This window comes from Pinus tabuliformis, chromosome 8 (assembly GCF_031772625.1).
Source record: "Pinus tabuliformis cultivar Carrire ecotype Pingquan chromosome 8, CPIR1, whole genome shotgun sequence".
Taxonomy (NCBI): Eukaryota; Viridiplantae; Streptophyta; class Pinopsida; order Pinales; family Pinaceae; genus Pinus; species Pinus tabuliformis.
In genome coordinates, this window is record NC_142294.1 from 798,535,891 (window position 1) to 798,556,775 (window position 20,885).

Consider the following 20,885-nt stretch of genomic DNA (forward strand, 5'->3'; position numbering starts at 1 on the left):
ACTGTGATCTACTATGATAATCAAATTTGCATCAATCTCTCTGAGAATCCTGTACTTCATGATCGATCCAAGCATATAGATATCTGGTATCACCATATGCAGGACTATGTGCAAAGGTGGATAATGTTGCTACAAAACATTCTGATAGAGGTACAAGATGTTGACATTTTGACAAAGGCCTTATTAAGAGGGAAGTTTGAGTTCCACATGTGCAGGTTGATAATCCCTTTCTTGCTGAGGGGGAGTGTTGAAAAATGCAGCAAGAAATTCTCAATTTGATTTTGCCTTGATTAAATTGAGAAAAATCAAATTTCCACATCAACAAACAACTTGGATGCAGTTAACTTGTGTGACATGGCTAGTGTCATCTAGTTGACTCAGTAAATTCGAGTTGAAGGAGTTAAAGTTCAGTTAAGCATGTGTGATTGCTAATTTTTAGCAATCAAGGTTAGTTATTTCAAGTTGTTTTCAGTTAAATTAGTTCCAACTGTTGGAGGAACTAATGGAAGGTTAGTTATGTAGTGAGATTTCAGTCTAACTTAGTGATCATCTAATTAACTGATCAATCAACCCAAAACTGATAGTGCATGCAGAGAATTCGAGTTCCCTAACTATGGTAGAGATTCCAAGGTAGTGTAAAATCAGTTGTAGACTAGCCTTGAGTGTACAAGTGTTGCATGTAGTGAAATGATCAACCTTGGGAATTGCGCAATCAATTTGAGGAATTTCCTAAATAATAGGGGCCAAATTTCTCAAGGAATTGTGAAAGGAAATAGGGGCTCAAGAAGATGCAAAAATTGACTAGGTTTAGGTTAGAGCTTCTCAATGAGCAAAGGGATAGGTTATTCATTTGCAGGTTGAGCTCAAATTGAGCTATCAATTGTAATACATCTCTGTTCATCAGATTAATGCAAGCAGACAAAGGGGTTTTTAGTAGATTTCTTTCCCATGGAAAAATATTGTGTGCATGTGTGTTATTTCTCATTGCATATTTGTGATTGATGTTCTAAATTGTGAATTGAATTCCGCAAAGAAATAGAGTAGGTTTGTGTCTTGTGATTTTGATTAAAATTTCATGAGCAGTTGCAAATCTACACCATAATTTCTACAGGTCCTACGGGAGACTTCATGTCGATATTGCGAGCTTTTACTCTTAGAATATTTTTTGATTTTTCTTCTTAGTTTACACGTGCGTCATGACTTGCAACTAAGTCACTGAGAATACATAGGAGTTCCATGACGAAATTAGGGAATTACATGTACATGAGGATACACTCTATGAATGTGCATTTGAGTGTATCTCTTCAGAATTACTGGAAACTTAATCCCACCTCCCAACCACAACATATAGATGTATACATTTTTTTTAGCTTATAATAACTCAAATATACAAAGCATATGAATAACAAACGGGCTAGCAAATCCTACTCATCAATTTAATGAAAAGAATACAAAGATTCATGTTCACACAACACATACATAAATTCAACCATTCTTCAAGAAATTATACATGAATCCAACTTTCTTGTAGAAATTATAGGAATCACATTCCTTTTTATATAGGGAATACACATCCTTCACATCTTCCATGATAATTAAACCTCATAGCCAACATGCATATAATATCACTAGCACATCAGTCATATCGAGAACTATTGCACAGACAAATCATAATTTTACTATTCCTCAACACTAGTCCATGCACTTGATACATATTTACTCAGATGATTGACCAGGGCATCAGTCTATAGGAACCAAATCTCACATATATGATTAGTATTCAAGCAGTTTACTCAACATAACCAATACTTAAGATATCAACACTCCAAATCATTCATGAAGCCAAGTTTCATACATTCAAGTAACATTTAAAATTAATACGACAAATATTCATGTGAAATTCACTTGTACATTTAAATGAAATAAGCACTTATCTTATATCTAAAGCATGACAACTGAGATTGGGATTTCAACTCTCCACCCAACCTTTGACACACTACAACCAAGCCTTTCTTGGAGTAGTCACCGACAAGCCAAATTCTAGAGCTTGAGGAGGAATGCTTAAATTGTAAAAGTTAGTACTTCTAACTAAAACAGGGCCTCCAAAGGTAACCCACCTTTACCCTCTATCCATTCATAAGTTAACCAAATGAGCAGGAATTCACTTCCTTAAATTTTTATGAACAACTCCCAACCATTACATAACAAAGATTGCTAGCATAGTCAACTTTAACTCTGAGATTTTTCCTAGCATAAAGACTTACAATTCAATACCAGGAGGGGAGTTCTTTTAACTTTGAGGAAGGTTCATCTGTTGACAAGCTACCATGGGAGTATGGGAATCACTCTTCCAGGTATTTCTTCAGTGAAGGCAAGCACTAGTACTTTAGCCCTAGGGCAAGACTTAGAGGTTCATCAACCTCTCAAGTACATGAGTGCTCCTCCTGGCCCATAGGTTCATCAATCTGCAAACTTCCCAATGGATTCTTCAGACCTTGGCAAGCCACTTATAATGGTTTCATCAGTGTCAAGTCAAGCCACTACTCTGTAAATTATGAGCCAACAAACCACACACAACGGTTTCATCAACTGTGATGCCATTGAGCAAACACTCTCTATCATAATAAACTTTGTTCCAAGTCTAGGAAAAACATATCATAACATAATCAAACTAAGTAGCACAACACCCAAAACTAGAACATAACCCCTCTATTCCCATCATTGATATCTTAAATAATTATCTTCTTCTCCTCCATTTCCTATGTTTTCCCCTTTCCTGGTGCGTAGAGATGCTGGCCTCTTCCGTCATGTGCAGAGGTGCTTGCCTCTTCTGCAGTGCGCAAAGGTAATTCTATTTTTCATTAATTCCTCTCGTTAAGGCTATTGCCGCCATTTCTAGTTATATGGGCATAACCTCTTCATTGCCCCTATCAGTTTGCTGACGCAACCATATTTCCATTTAATTCCCACTCTCTCTCTTGCAAATTTTTCTAGGGAGATGGTATGGTTCCCGACCATTCCTTTTTCTAGTCAAATTTATTGTGCAACTAGTTTATTAAAACACGAAATCTGACATTAATATTAACTCGGTCTCCTCGAGAAGCTCCCCCTCCCCAAAATTTGGAATTCGTGTCCTAATTTCTGAGTCATTTTTCATTTTAACAAAAATAGAGATAATATAAGAGGGAATTCACCAGGGTTGTCACAGTAAGGAAGTAGACCAACACGATCAATGTTGTGAGAGGATGCTATTGAGATAAGTTGCCGATAAGGGTTTGGTCTAACTTGGGACCATCGAGTTTGCAAGAAGCTTTACCTAAGAGCTATATCAATGTGATCGATGTCACTAGAGGAGTCTTTTGAGATAGGTGGTTTGGTTTGAGTATTTTTTTCAAAGTATTTATTGAGTATTTACTCTTGCTCAAGTGTTACTATATTGATGACATTTTCAAATTCCTAATATTCCAACATATATAGGAAATCCATTGGTTGTGAAATAGAGGCTAGGGTTTTGTAGAGCCATGAGAGAAAAGGAGTGTTAGGTGCTATAACTCTATGATATGCCCAAGGGTTTCCAATAATAATACTTAATTGATATTTCATGACACTAACAAAGGAGAATAAACTACACCTTTAACCACACTAAATTCCCTAGTACATGACATTGATCTCCTATAATGTTGTGCTTGGTGAACTAAAATAATAAGGCAATTGAGAATTTTATGCAAGGATAGTTATAAACGTGCCCAAGGGGATTTCAATATACTAGAGGATACATTGAATATATGTATGTATATATATATATATATATATATCTATATATATATATATCTATATATATTTCGTTTTATGTAAGAATACTTGCCATCTACCAAAAAAGGTGTACAAGGGCATCCAAGTAGGTGACCTTACTTGTATTCCTTGCACGTATGCTTCCCAATTACATTTATATTCATTGAATGATAAATCATCAGAACATGTCTCTAGCTGTAAAAGAAATTCTCTAAAAATTGGGTGCATGGTGGCATAGTTAAGTGTTGATACAACATGTAGTGTACCTTAATAGTTGATAAACTTTATAGCAATATAAGCAAAACTGTAATTGTGAAAAGCAAATATAAAAAAATTAATGTACACATACGAGAATAATATGCAAACCTTTATTGATATTATAAATATGAAGTAATCTTCATTTGTCCTTTTGAGGGGCAACTCCTAATTGAGCAAAGCTCCCATAGATATTATTCACTTATCATTGATTACATAACTTCTCTTATTATAAATAGTTTATATATATCCCAAACATAAACCACATATTGAGCCTTTTATTAATGAGGCTACATCTGTTGGACCTTTTCTAATGAGGCCACCTTACGTTATTGACTACACACCCTAACTACCTATTCCCTTATGTAGGGGAGTTAGTGCAAGACACTGATATATAAAATATTTTATGTTTATTAATGCTCCATTGAGACCAACTTGATATGTTTAACATGTGTTAAGGCTCTTTTTAATCAAAGAGGTAAATCCACTATGTAGAAGCTAAATCAACTCTATAAAATTAATCACCTTCTTTCTCACGCACAATTTTACACATGGTAGAGTTTGAACCTACATTATTTGTATAACAACAAAGACCCACCTTAACTTTAGATCTACCAAGTGCCAAGAGGGATCAAATCTCTTAAGACACAAACCTCTTTTTGAGTGCAAAACTTGAGAAAAGATCTACACCTTGAGATATTTAATTTTTCTAAACACTTGGTAGATTTAAAGTTAATATGAGTCTAGAGTTTAATAATATTATTTATATTTATATAAATTTCACGTTTCTATATATAGAAATATTTTTATTTTCAATTTTATTAAAATTTTGATTATATATATGTATTTAGAGAAAAGAAGTTTGTCATAAATATTGAGCTTTTATATGTGTATTAATTAAATTTAAATATAAACTTATGAAATATAAGGATTACAAATATGAGCCATTGTTATTTAAATTTATTTTAATGTGAGATAGAAAAAAATCGTTTGTCTTAAATATTGAATTTTTATATGTTTATTAATTAAATTAAAATATGAAATTATGAAAGACAATGATTACAAATATAAATCATTGTTATTTAAATTTATTTTAATGTGAGATGTATATTGTTTTTTTTGTAAGTTTGGTGAGACTACATCTTCATCATGTCCAATATATCACCTCGATTGGGACGGAGAATTGAACCAGTGACTTCACATCAAGAAATGCCTTAATAGAGCACCCGATTAACGTCTATCCAAAACCCGTAGACATGAGATGTATAATATAAAAACAAATCGTTTGTAATTTGATTCATAAAAACAAAATTACAATATAACAAATTAAATTAAATTGATTACTTATTTTTTATTACTTATTAATTGAGTAAATATTATGCTTTATTATTATTATTTCATCTAATACTCCATTTTATAGATATTAAATTTATTTTATATTAAATAAATATTTAAATGCTTACTACAACATCTCTCAATATTAAAGTGTCTCTCCATCAGAGATTGGATAGTTGACTTGAAACTGTGGCGCGCGCTTTCCTCCCAACTGGTCATCGTCAATCTCTGAGCACGACCTGTTCCTTTGGCTCCCGGGGCGCTGCCCTTGACTGGTTCGCGATGGATCATGTGGAGCCTCCCCCTGAGGGTGCATCGATCCTTGTCTCATCTGTCAGAGCTTCAACTCAGCTGGGAGAAAATGCGGAAGCCTTTGCCTCTCTGCTCTCCTCCTTGGGACCGTCTCGTCCCAGACCGTCCATATCAAAGTTTTTTAAGAAGATCGATGAAATTCCTAAAATAATCCTTCCTCCCTCCCTTCCTCGTTGCGCAGCTCTGTCCCTCTCTGAACGAGGTTTGGTGGGTTAGTTTACTGGTCTCTGGCCCTCGCCCCATTCGGTCCTCAAATGGGTAGAAAGAAATTGGGCCTCATCTATCATGGGGAAAATCTCCATCAGATTTTGTGGAAGAGGATATTTTACCTTCCACTTTGAAACGAAAGAGGATAGAGATTTAATCTTCAGAAACGGGCCATATTTCATGGATTCAAGAGGGCTTTATCTCAACATATGGACTCCGGACTTTGATCCAGAGTTGGACGTGCCAAATGCAGTGCCAGTATGGGTGAGGCTTCCCCATCTCCCTCTACATTGCTGGGGAGATGAATCTGTGAAAGCAATAGGAAATGTTGTGGGGAAATATCGATAGAAGCGAACCAAATGAAAACATGCATGCCTGCGCGAGAATATGTGTAGAAGTAGATATGGGGAAAGGTCTTCTGAAAGCAGTCAAGATCAAAGTGGATAGTTGGGTTCACATTCAACAACTAGACTATGAACAAATTTCGTTCAAATGCAAGGTATGTCATGAATATGGTCATTTTGAAAATAGATGTACTAAAAATCAGGAAACAAAAGAAGTAGAAAACCAGGAACCAAAATGGGAGCAGGTCAAGAAGAAAAAGACAGCAACCAAACCCAAACCCTCTTCAGTTTCTTTTCTCCCTCCCTTGTCCCTCCCCCCCTCTCCCCTCATCCTCTCCTTCCAGGCCTATTTCATCTAATGACCCCCCCTCTCCCTTTGCCCCCCTCCCTCTGTCTTCTATACCTCCCTTATCAAATCTTCTGGTTTCTAATCCCTTTGGCTCCCTTGCGGACCTTGATCTCCCCTCCCCTCCCCCCTCCTCCACCCCTCTTCTACCCTTCCCCTCTAACCCCTCCCCTACATCGCCCATCCCCTCCCAAAGCCCTCTCCCCTCCTCCTTCAACCGAATAATCACTCGTACCCTCTCCAAAGAGCTCCTCTCCTCTCTCAACCACCCTAAAAGGGTTGGCAGAAAAACCAATAGAGAAATTAGAGATGAAACTGCAACAAAGGAAATGGCTTTGGGCACCCAACAACCTCTGGAAACTTCATGGAAAAAATAAGGAGAAAATTGCCCACCCTAATAGAGGGAAAGGTCCCTCTACCCATAACATCAAGTGATAATGAATATAGTCTCCTAGAATTGCAGAGGAATGGGAAGTATGCCAAAAATTAAGGCAATGAAAGATTTAATAACCTCAGAGAAACCATATATCTTTTTGTTATAGGAGACAAAGGAAAATGAAAATGAAATGGAAACAATGATACAAAAAACAAAAAATTATCAAGGAACCTCAATTCGAGCGACTAGAGCCTCAGGAGGAATATGCACATTATGGAAAACCGAAAATTGGGAACTCATTCAGGAAAAAAAAAGAGTTGCACTGGATAAGAACAAAATTGGAAGACAAAAAAATGGGAAATATGGTATTATAAATATATATGCCCCAAACCATTACAGGGATAAGGAAGTCTGCTAGTCCACCTTAAAAAATTATCTTATGCAAGACCAAAACAAAGACATAATCATAGGAGGAGATCTCAATCTGGTTTTGAGCGTAGAGGAGAAATTCTGGGGAATATAGAATGTCAATACATATAGGGAAATGTTATAATCTATTATGGAAGCATGCAAATTAATGGACATGCCTCCTAGCAATGGAAAGTATACATGGAGCAACAAAAAGATTGGGAAAAATAACATAAAGGAAAGGTTGGATAGATTTCTAATTCAAGACAAAGTTGACAATGCATTCAACGAGATAAAATCCAAAATCATCCACAATATAGAATCGGATGACAAACCAGTGGCTCTCACCCTTGGGAAGTTGGAAAATCTTGGCCCGGTTCCTTTCAGATTCAACGCCACTTGGAACGATAGTGAAGAAGTAAAAAAAATCATTGCTGAAGTATGGACAAAATCAATTACTGGCTCTCCCAACTATGTTTGGGAAACCAAATTAAAAGACCTTAGGAGAGAGCTAAAACATTGGGTAAGGATTAGCCAACTAAAAACACAAAAAAGAAAGCTAGAAATAACATAAAAAATTGATAGAATCCAAGTTGAAAAAGAGCAGCAAGAGGAATCGTAGGAGAGCATATGGCAGGAAAAGCAAGCATATTGGGAGATGTATAGGCAAAACAGAAAGGAAGAAGAAGAGTGGCGGCTAAAATGGCAAAGTCTTTGGCTCAAAGCAGGAGACAAGAACACCACATTATTCCATAATGTGGCAAGGATAAGAAGAAACCAAAACCAAATAGACAACATAAAAGATAATGAAGGCAAAGAAGTCAAAGGTCAAGAGGAAATAAAGAAGGAGGCTTACAGATACTATAAAAATCTATTATCATCCCCAGTTTCAAATAACGAGTATGAAGATTATCTTCAACATATTCCCAGGAAAATCAGTGAAGCAGAAAATAATGAACTCACAAGAGCAGTTGAAGAAAAGGAAGTTGCAACTGTTGTTTGGGATTTGCATCCGGATAAGGCCCCAGGCCCGGATGGGTTCCCTATCTCATTCTATAAAGACAACTGGATCATTATCAAAAAATATTTGATCAGAATGATCAGAAACCTTTTCGAGAAATTCAAGGTTGGAGGATTCACAAACTCTTCCTTCATTGCCCTTGTTCCAAAAGAGTCCAATGCTAACTCCTTTAGTAGATTCAGGCCCATTTCTCTGTATAGCTCCTCCTACAAAATCACAACAAAAATTCTAGAAAATAGAATAAAAGTTTTGCTTCCAGGAATAATATCAGAAAACCAAGGAGGATTTGTCCCAAAAAGACAAATCCTTGACAACATTCTAATAGTGCAGGAAGCTTTGCATTCTAACCTTATGAAAAAAGAAAAAGGAGTGATTTTTAAGCTCGACATGGCTAATGCATTTGATAGGGTCAACTTGGGTTTTCTTGCTGCTGTTATATAGAGATTTTGTTTCTCAGAAAATGCAATAGATATAATTGAATCTTGTATTGTGGGTCCTTGGATTGCACCTTTGGTCAATGGAAGACCAAGTGAATATTTTTAGAGCTCAAGGGGGCTTCGCCAAGGATGTACTCTCTTTCTCCTTGCTTATATATAACAATTGCAGACTCTATGAGTAGAAGTCTTGAGAAATGCAGACAAGATAAGACTATTACAGGACTCTTAATCTCTTTGGAAGTTAAAAGCATAAACCACTCCCTTTTTGTAGATGACACCTTGGTCATGGGAGGGGCCTCTTGCATAATGGCAAGAAGAATAAAAAAGGTACTAAGTAGTTTTTTGGAAGCCTCTGGAGGACTACTAAATAATCAGAAATGTAGAATCTATGGATGGAACACACCCTCTCGCACTCTTAAAAAAATATCAGTAATTATGGAAATCCCATTTCAAGAAAAATGGAGCCATTTCCAATGTCTTGGATTCTCGATGTCAAAATAAAATTTGAATACCGAAATATGGAATAAGTACATTGAGAAAATGAAACAAAAAGTGCAGAATTGGGGTATGATCTGGCTCAATATGGCAGGTAGGGTGGTACTAATAAAGGCCCTACTCACAACTCTCCCAATTTACCAGTACGCAACAACTCTAGCCCCGACAAGTATACACAAACAAATTGAGCTAGTAATCAGGGGGTTCCTATGGCAAGGAGGTAAGGTGGAGACAAAGAAGCATAGCCTTGTAAAATGGGATGAAGTAACTCTACCGTATGAGAAAGGTGGGTTGGCAATAAGACTCCCAGGGATAATGAACTTGGCTCTAGGAGAAAAAATAACATGGAGATTTATAACAGGAGAGAGTAGCTGGTGGAAGCAAATCCTAGAAGAAAAATACATGAACAACAATAGAACCCTCTTATTGAGAAAAGGTTTTCCAATTAGGCCCTGCTACCAGCTTTGGAGTCTGATTAAAAAAACTATTTCCCTCATCAAAGAAAACTCTTCTAAGATCTATGGAAATGGTAAACTGATGAAAATATGGAAGGATAAAATAATGGGAATTCAACCTATATCCTGCCAAGAAAGTCTTCAGGATCTGAGAAGATGGATGAAATCAAAAGGAATCATTACTCTGGATGACATATCTCTTTGGAGAGAAGGAGAATGGGGAGATTGGCGGATTCTCAACCTTCCTCTCGGCCTTGTCTCTTAGTGGAAGTCCCTAATCACACACCTTAAGGGGGTTGCTCCACTAAGTCAAGACTCAAAAGATTCTATTTGATGGGATCCTGATGGAGGGGGCTACTCAGTCAAATTTGGATATGCTACTTTACATCAGCATGGAAATTGAGACTGGGATTACTGGAGGGAGGCATGGAAAATTGAAACATTACCAAAAATCAAAGTTTTCATGTGGACGTTGCTCAAAGGTAAAATACTGACCACTGATAATCTTAAAAAGAAAGGATATGAAGGCCCATCTCATTGTGCAATGTGTCAAGGAAGTGAATAAAATATTCAACATCTTTTTGTGGGATGCCCCTTTGCTAGGGCATGAAAGGGCTTGTTAGCCCCTTAGAGGTTGGTATCCTTCATTTGCTGCCTTTACATGAACTTTTATCAACCTGGGGAAAAAAATATCCATATTCCTTCAAAAATAAAGAAAAAGAAAAAAGATATTGGTTGAGTTTGCCCTCATTTATGTGTTGGCAAGTTTGGTTAGCAAGAAACTAGAGGATCTTTAAATATCGCACCCCAAATTCTAGAACAGTCCTAGCAAAAACTTGGAGCATGTCATTAGAATTCATCAACTCTAAAGGAGTTAAAGCAATAGATTTCAAACACGTGCAACACAAGGAAAGAGTCTGGGTTGATTTCGTGATGAGAAAGCAACAAAAAATTCACTTCAACGAATCTCCAAATAGCATGCAGAATTGGAAAATCAGAATTACAAAAGTGGCGTTCAAAACATGGACATAAAATTTAAATAGGCCCTGCTTACTGTTTGATGGTGCTTCTAAGTCCAACCGTGACAAGGCTCGAGTGGGAGGTATACCTTTTGATTCACAAGGCAAAAATCCTATCACTTATGAATGGGGATTAGGAGAACTATCCAACAATAGGGCAGAAGCATATGGCCTCCTCTTGGGAACATAAATCTTAAGGCAATGAAGTATGAAGAATATGGTCATAATGGGGGACTCTTCAATAATAATTGAATCGATGGTGGAAAGCAAAAGCCCCAAGAACAAGGCCCTGATACAAATAACAAAAAGAGTGGGAAAATTTTTACAGTTTCTAGGTGAAGTCACCTTCAAGCATATTCTTAGAGAAAATAATCGTATTGCCGACATGCAGGCGAATCTGGCTGTCAACCGTCCTATGGGAGAATCTAGAATTGATAATGCGATTGCTCAGAAATCGATCCCATAGGATCTCTCGCCTCAATGTGCAGAGAATTGCAACCAAAGAGAGAACATCAAGGTGGGCAACAATCACTTCAGCTCAAATGGTTAGATCTCAAAAGATCAGGAAATCTAAGGTAATCCCCAAGAACAGACATGATAGTTAGTCTATGGCTATCAAGCGAATTGCAGCTACTCAAGCTTCCCGTGAAAAGCTAATGTTCTCTTCCATGATGTGGTAAGCTATGCAACATTATATTCTTCCCCTCTGCCCGTCTTATTTTATATATGCCACTTCACCCTCCCTTTCCTCCTCCTCTATCTCAGAAGTTGTAATTCTTTTTCCAGTATTCGTCGTTGCGCCCCTTTGGGGATCGTGCTTATCTTCTTTGTTTTAGCCTTGCCCCTCTCCTTCGTGCAACTCTGGTGGTTGTTTTCCAAATCCTATTGCCTTCACGCAGCTTTAGGGGCCCCCGCCCTCACGCATCTCTGGAGGAGGCTCCGATCCTTTTGCCTTTGTGCAACACCTGTTGCCCTCGCCTCCACGCAACTCTGGTGGCCCCCCCAGATTCTTTAGCTTTCACGTAGCATGTGTGGTTTCTGCCTTTGGAGCCTGATTTCCCTCCCTCTCTGGCAACTGTGGGTCTTCGCGGGACTGTCTAGAGGTTGCTTTTGTTTCTTCACTCTGTGTCTTATTTCCCCTTCTATTCTCTGTTGGATTGGTTGTCTTCTTCCTTCAGGAAAAATGGATTGGAACCCACTTGCAGATGTCCCAAAGTGCGAAAATTGCGCAGTCTGTCGAGCTAACAAATTCATGATTGAGTAGGTTAGAGAAACGATCAAAGACTACAAATTTGAAGCAAAATCTGAGAATTCCTTCCTAAAGAGACAAATGGAAGAGCAACGGAAAGAAATGTCTGTGCTAAAACAAAAGTGCAGGCATTTGGAGGAAACGATCAATTATCTGAAGAATTTACTTATTAATCAGACAGGAGAAAACTCTAACGCTCAAAGCAGCAAGAATTGGACTCTGCCCCATCAGGATCCCTCAGTCAACAAACATTAATTGTAATCGCCTCATTCTTCTCTTTTCTACAAAGTCTTACCACTACTAGTTTTTTATGTTATGTTGGGGTAATTTGCTGTTGAATTAGTATGTAAGTATTTTTAAGGATAGTGCAATTAGTAACCTTAGTAACAAAAGGGGAAGAACCTGGAAAATAAGAATTGTTTGCCTTTTGTTTTCTCTTCTAGGATGCCTTTCTCATTTTGACTTGATGTAATGAAAACATGTCTCCCTTTTTTTTAAGTAATCGAGTAACCAACTTTATTAAAAAAAAAAATATTAAATTCCCTCTCATTGCAATAACTTCTTATCCCACTAACTTACAACTTCGTAGAGATTTTTAGAAATTTATCACATTGTAGCCTTACAAATTAGAGGGAAAATAACTCTTATCTCATATTGTTTATATCTGTATAAATACCAACGTGAGCATACCGACGTTAGTGTAAAGTAAGGATGTCTCATAAATTATTCCAATCCCCTAAAAGGTGCATTGGTTTTACCCAATTCCTCATAGTGCGACACATTGAATCCACTTTAAAAAATAGAAATGTGACATATTAATAAAATAAAAATAAAGTGACCGACACTCAGATCCACGGGCACCGCGTTCGGTCCCATCATGGGTTGGAAGTTCGCCTAAGATATAGGCGAAAATCATATGGAACGAAGACTCCAAATAATTGGGGACAGCGTTGAACTTCTTAACAAAGGAAAGTGGCATCATGACATAATTTGGTTACGATGGGCAAACCCTCATCGAAAAATTCTTATTGCTTAGTTAAGGACTAATTCTCATCAACTCCGTTGTGAAACAGGGTGTTGGAAAAGGCCAAAGGAAGTGTGGGAGGAAAGGGTATGCATTTTTTGTTCTTCCGGAAAAGTGGAAACAAAAAAACATTTCATTTTAGAATGTGAGGCCTTCAAAGACAACATGGAAAGTTATGCAGATACGCTGGCAGCTAGTTCTTGGGATAATCTATTTAACGAGGGGTTTGTCGAGAAGCCGGGAGCATTTATTGTGAAGCTTCACAAAAAAAGGACCAAATACATCAAGCAGATGAAAAAGCAATCTGTCCCATAGGCTATCTTTAGCCTTCTTTCTTTCTTTCTTTCGAGATTTCGAATTAAAAGCATTTGTCTGCCCTCTATAAAAGGACATCTGTACCTATGTTCCAGCGTACGCCATCATGCCTTAAAAACCAAACGAAACAATAACATCGCTTGAGTGCTTCCCAGGTTAAGAAGCGGTGTTATCACTCTCAGAAAAAAGAATTCCTATTTTTGGCTTGTATAATTTGGGAAGATTTCTTGGAAATGGCGATCTCCTGGGGTAGTGTGTTTCGTGTATCGCTGTTGCTTGTTCTTGTAGCGGGCATTGCGACAGCTTGCTTCACCCTACCAGTGGAGAAGGTACGTCTTTATTTCCATTTTTTAAACTGTATTATCTCAAATAATCGTATCACAAATTGCACAGGGATATTCAAGGGAATCCCCAATTTTTATTTATTTTTATTTTTTTATTTATTTTTTTAATGTTGGATAGACATTCACAGCAAAATTCAGGTATAATAGTATTAGCTGTATGAACTTGGTTTTCATAGGAAATAGAGAATCAAAAAACAGGCGTAAGGCCACCACGATGACTGCATTGCTGTATTCTGGTAAAATGTTATCAGTCAATGTTGCAAAACATGAATTCGTGGATAAAATTTAAAAGATTAAGTCTGGACAGCTGAGTTAGGGGAAAATATTCTTCAAATCTATGCACTTTTTAATTCAAAATATGCAATTGAACGGCGACTAGCGTTAAAGTTTTTCAGAAATGTGTACTCACAGCGGAGTACGCCAAATGCCTGTATTTTCCTTTATTTCCCGCAGACTTTCTCTAATGCCGCGATGTTCTATCCAAGTTGCTTCCTTTGACAGGATAAAATATAAAATTTATTTAATAATTCTAAATTTGAAATCACGAATTTCGGGCTTGGCTACCTGGATTCATCCAAGAAAGAGACTGAGTAACGCCAAAAAGCGCCGACTTACATTGTAAACATACTTGTCCCTCCCATTGCACCTATTTTGGATTTTCTTAATCCCCGCACTATTGCAAATATTAACAAAGACCATAAACCAACCAATAACAGACTCCTTCAATCTGACTATTACCGTATAACGATTAACAAATCTCATAAACAATTGGCCAATGTCACCAAGCCGGTCAGGCTCCACGACCTCAGCTCGTCTCATTAGCGGTGCTCTACATCACCTGGGGTGATTCACTCCACGAGATGGATGGATTTTCTCCTCATGGCCTTCTGTACCTCCGCCATTACTTTGATAGCAAGTACAGTTGCAAATGCTTTACCTTGCTCTACTTGACAAAAGGTTCTCCAATTTTTCTTATTGTAGATTATAACAGATCAGCATATTGTAATGTACATATTTTGGATAAGGTATGTCTATAAATGTTGTTGAAATCCCTAACATTTCAGGTAAACACTTCGCTCTTCATTGGGGAGAACAGCCAAAAGAATATGGTATGGATCTATGTTGCAGATACAACCACAAGTGCTAGCCCAATGGGCTAACTCATGCTGTTGTCACCAATGTTGTTGGGTAATTGGCTAGTTTTCTGTGCCAGCAAATACCTGCTTTGGATCCCCCTGGGTGAGGTTCTTTGCAAATGGGTTTACTAGGAATACCATCCATAGATGTGGGGAAGCATCCCTTGGGTCTTTTTTTGAGGTTTTGCTTGGGAAAAATAGAACCACAAAAGCTGCATATATAGGTGAAGGAAGTGGGGATTACAGAATAAAATATTAAAATATTAATAACTCATGCTATTATCACCAATGTTGTTGGGCATTTGGCTAGTTCCGTGCCAGCAGATACCTGGTTTGAACCCCCGTTGGGTGAGGTTCTCTGCAAATGGTTTTACTAGGAATACTTTTCATATGTGCGGGAAAGCATCTCTTGGGTTTTCTTGTGAGGTTTTGCTTGGGAAAAATAGAACCATAAATGCTGCATATATAGGTGAGATAAGTGGGGATTACAAAATAAAATTTAAAATATTAACAAAAACAATAGTAATCGCCGGATTAACGTAAAGAGGAGACTTGTGAAAAGTCCTAACGACTAGATGGAGACATGTGAAACTAGGAGGATGGCTTCCCTATGGTTGCTAAGCTTACTTATTGTAGCATGCGTGGGAGTAAAAGAAACCTACAACATGAACAAATGAAAAAGTTTTAAAGATGGGCTTGGAGATGATGAATGGAAGGGGAAATGCAATGCTTTATTGCTAGGACTATGGGGTTATGGATGCATATAAGAGGGTTATTCATCTAATAAAGGTTTTGGCAAACTAATTATTACAAGGAAGGAAGGGAAGGGATTCACGATACCTATATATCTACAACACATAATACATTATATATAAATAACAACACAACTTTACGCAACAAGGTTATCTTCATTCCTCAAGCTTGGAGCAAGTTCTCCCATTGATCATCTATTCCAATTCCATCTATAGGGAGAACAAACCTTTATATAGGTGTTAGCTCAACTTCCTCTCTAATAAAATAATATTTTCCTAAGAAAACATAACTAACTAGGGGGGGCGAATTTGATGAAGAGCCCATAGGAAAATGCTTGGATACAATGTTCTAGATGATTTTAGTGCCATGCGTCTCCTTCTTCCATCCTTATCTTCATGCAAAAACAAAATATGGATGCCATGTGTCCTCATGTGCAAAGCACTCTCCAAGAAATAACAACTTCAAGAAAATAATATAATTGCCAAGTCAAATGAGGTTGAGTGCCTTTCCACATGTGTGCATGGATGCCAAGTGTATAAGTCTTTTCATGAGGGCGCACTAGATCATGAAGGAATATTTATTATTTCCTGGTTAAAAAGTTTTAGAAGAAGCACTCAAGTATAAGTTTGCCCTCCAACTGCTCTCTCGTTTCTCCAAGATTGTCAACTCTTAGGGTCTTCCAAGCAACCCACTTACAGTCACTTTACTCCTCCAAGGATGACTGTTCCAGTGCTCAACGATTTACCCTCTAGCAATCCTCTTGCTCCACCAAGATGTCCTACTCTTAGTGACTTCAAGTCTGCTTCACACACAACCCTCTTGACCGAATCCTATTCATTGTACTAGGGTACACAACAATTGACCCTCTTGACTGACTTCTTGGCTGCTCTAAGATCAGTCCTTAGGGCACAAAAAAACAACCCTACTTAACAATGAATGTCCACTGCTTCACTGTCCTTAGGGCATCCACAAATCAGCCCACACATCAACAATATGCTTGCTTGCATCTGCTCAACTTCTTCAAATAACCCACACCTCTGTAAATTGTCTCCTCAATTACACAACTTAGGGCACAATAGATTGCCCCCTTAACAATGATACAGATCCTCCTTATTCACTGTACTAGGGCATGTTAGGACAACCCTCTTATCACAGACTTCACTAAATTAGGGCATCAAACCAACGCTCTCACAATCCATTGATCTAGGGCATATTAACCAACCCTCACACTATCTCTTTGTTGCACCAAAGATGACAGAATTAGGGCTAACTTGGCAGCCCACACAACCCCTTAACTCTTCATATGATGACTGTCTTAGGGCAACCAAGACTTTGTCCTAACCCTCCATGTAGGACAAACTTCAACCATGCATCACCTAGCTCTTCTTCTCCACAAAGACTTTGCAACACGTCCTCCTTGCAACCTTTGCTCAGCCTGCAAGTATCTCGGTCCTATGCAAGATAAACCCAGTCCTTAACGCAGTACAAACTGCTCTTCACTTCTGTGCATTACCTCAAAGAACTCGACCCCCATATTTCTATTACAACAACTCCAAAACATTGCATATGACACCTTGATCTCCTTCGCTCTGCTCAACTTTGAGTTCGACCCTTATACAATAGGTTGAACACCTTCACAACTGCATACACAACTCTTTAAGGGAGACTCGACCCTCACGGATAGACTCAGACACACTTGGCCCTAGCACAAATTTGAAGCATAGAGAGTTTCGACCCCTAATCAGAGAATTGTCTAACTTGAATGCACAAAAAACTCGTCCTTACGCACAAAACCTCTCATAGAATTTCAGCCAGCATCCCTCCTTCGACCTATGCTAGAACATGAGACAAAACAAAACCAACTCATCCTTCTTCTCCTTATCCAGCTTGGCTCTTGAGGTCAGCGACTACTAGGCTTGTCTTTTCTTGAGAAGAATTGCTCTTGTGATGTACTCCAATGAACTAATCTTCATCCTTGCTTATAGTGTTTAAGGTGGGTTTACATCTCACCAAGGGTCATGACATTTCACTTGAGCCGACCTAAGCAGTTTGCTTAAACACCAATTTCTCAAGGAGTAAAAAATCTTTTTTTTTAACCTTTGCCACATCGTTGAAGCCATAATTGCCCCTTAGCCCTTCAAGGGTGCCCCACATGCTCTCAATGGACAAAATATCATTTTCTCCACTTGGTTTTGCACCTACAACTTTGGCACTGCTTGGGTACATTGCCCACAAACCTTTTTTGTGGGTCAACTCCTCACAAACCTAGTACCCCAGGGGTTGTGGGAGTACCTCCCAAGCTACACATTTCAATAAGAGCTCCTTAATTTCAAGTCTTACATATGGTGTTTCCATGGTGTATACTTGGTAAATTACTTATCCACTTGGAAATTCACCCTATTCATTGCAGCAAGTAATATTTTTTTGATGATAATTATGAGTTTTGTACACTTGGCATCCATTTATTCATGAAGGAAAGCACATTATTTCATTGACCAAGCAAGTTCTAGTAAGTTATGTCTTGGAGTTTTCCTTGCACTCAAAGATGAAAATTGACTTCAAAAGGTTGCATTTGTAAAAGGACAAGTGGGATGACATGTGGCATCACATTCATCCAGATGTTTTATTTAGTATTTTCCATGTTTTCCCCCTTAGGGGTTTTGCCCTGGTCTCCGACCAATCCTGGTATCTCTATGTTCATGCTTTTCTTCTGATGTTTCTTTTTGTTGCATTATTATTCTTTCTACATAATTGCATCTGAAGTAATAATGTTAAAACTATTGTGGGGTCAATAAATGATGTAATGTAATTATCAAAGCAAAGAACAATATAGCCCTAAAAGAAAAATTAACATGGTATCAGAGCTGGGCTGAAGATAAGTCATTGAGATCATTGATGATGTCAGGGACCTAAAAGAATATTAGAGTTTGAAGGAAACCCTAGATTACAACAAGAAGAATTAGGGTTTGGTGGATAACATGAGGTTAGGGTTTGGAAGAAACCCTTGGAAGAAGTATGGCATGATATGATGAAGACTTGACATCTTGAAACATTAGCAGGATCGACATCTGTCACAGGTTTAGCGTAGCCCTAGATTCACTTACGAAGACAGTAGGTTGGATTTGGCTACTGGCAGTTGAGGCATCCCCTCCTTTGACAATATTTGTGATATATGATTGATGATCTATGGTACTACATGATTAAGAAGGAATGATTGTGCTTCTTCTGAAGGCTCTTGGTGACATGATTGAGAGGGAGATGACATCCTCCTTCAACCCTCGTTAGAGATAAGTTCCTTCTAGACTTATTTCTTTATGATTTTGCTCTTGTTTAAATTTATCATTGCTTAGCCTTCTTGCATATTTGAATATTTTAACACTTCTAACTTCCTGTTGAAGATGTGATAAGCAAATCTTTTCAAAAATCATTTAGGGCCCATACAGAAAGTGATGGGTTGTTGCAGGAAAGAAGATACCAGAGAAGGAACCTGATAATGACATATATGTGCTACAAAGGTATCTGAATATTACAAGGTATGTACAATTATGTTACGATTTAGCTATAATATCAAGACGAGCCTTGAGGTATGACAAGAATCTCACCCTCAGTAAAGTCTTGATTCATATTTTTGTGCAACATTGATTCGTGGTAGTGCATTATATAGTATCAAGATATACGCTGACTTCGATATTGTTGATAATACCTATGATGATTATGTTTACCCTGATGGCAATAGTGTGGTTGTAAGATTAATGCTCAAGATCAAATGACTATCTCTTTGATTCACCTTGATAAGGCTTTGATAAGTTGCTACTACTTGGATGACTTGACATTGTGGATGCTTTGTCTTAATATCATAACACTAACCCTTGATGAATGAGTGATGACTTATGCAATTGAATAGTTAATAAATACTTGTCACGACAATGATACGAAAACCTGGTATAGTTTGTCTTCGTGATCTAACAATTTTGTTGATGCATGACAAACAGGTTGATGTCATGATTATTTGTCATTGTCATTGATGAGATCCCAACTATTTATTTATGATGGATGATTAAAAAATTGTAAAACGAAATAAGTCTTTTGGACATGAATTAATGAACATTTGATGCTGTTAAAAGATATGTCTTGGATAATTAATTTTATGTGCTAACACTTCTTCGCTGATCGTTTTGGTCTTAGAATTCACCTCTCATATAGAAGTGTTTTGTCAGAATCATGATGTGTTGGATTACATTTATCTTGTGAGGAGCAATTAACCAACAAGTGTTATGATAGAAAGTAACAAGCTCCCTGAGCCTGGCATGTCTGCATTGACAGTTACTTGGTAAAGCGTGGAAGCAGTATCAATCTAAACCTGTAACTTGGTCCAAGGAAAACAAAGGACTGCTACTCTAAGTTCTACATAAGGCAACATGATTTTTCAGGGATTTGTATTGATGCTAAACCTCATCATATACATTGGGTTGTTGCAAAGAATCTTTTGAGATATCTTCAAAATCCTATCAACCTTGGATTGAAGTACATTACCAGGAATTTGAGGCTACATGGATATTCTGATGCAAACTGGGCTAGCTGTGTGGTGGATAGAAAGAGCATGTCAGGTTGCTTCTCTTTGGGATCTGCTTCAATTTCTTGGATGAGTAGGAAGCACCGTCGAGGTCGAATATATTGCAACCAGTATGGCCTGTTGTGAAGCTATTTGGTTGAGGAAGCTCTTCATTGAGCTATTTGAGCACGTGTTGGATACCATTGTTATCTATTGCGACAATTAGAGTGGGATTCTTGATCAACTTGGTGGGTCTCCAACTGACTTTCAAGCCTCCTCTTATACTTTTTCTGTTGACGATTCAATAATTGAGATTAAGTCCCTAATCAATGGCTAAGATTAGATCTAGCTTGATCCTCGTTATTTAGAAATTTCTCACCCATATTATATTAATACACATTAATATTTTAATTTTCCTAAGTTTATAGTTGGGAACCCCATTAAAAATATTAATTATTTTAATATCTCTCCATCCCGGTGGAATTTCCCCAAACGATTTATGGGTCTTGGAGATCTCATGTGCTGTAGCCTCTCCACCAATTTACATGGCTAGAGCACATATGATGCTAACAAAAATCAACACACTGTTGGCTGTAGGAAATGGTTGCTAGGACCACCCTCAGAGCTCAAAAAATTCCAGGAACTTAACCCCGGTCTCTCCACCAATAACCCACCAAAACCCAGAAAGGGTTTGGCCAAATGTTGACCTC

At 37.7% G+C, this 20,885-nt stretch overlaps 1 protein-coding gene across 1 annotated transcript in view; it reads left to right on the forward strand.

Annotated features, from left to right (window-relative positions):
- Positions 1-13,405: 13,405 nt before the first annotated feature.
- Positions 13,406-20,885, forward strand: part of LOC149237977 (uncharacterized) — a 174,157-nt gene continuing 166,677 nt past the window's right edge. Inside the window, exon 1 of the mRNA XM_089372879.1 lies at positions 13,406-13,719. Coding sequence (XP_089229005.1) covers positions 13,624-13,719 — 96 coding nt within the window. The 5' untranslated portion in view covers positions 13,406-13,623. The remainder of the gene's footprint in view (positions 13,720-20,885) is intronic.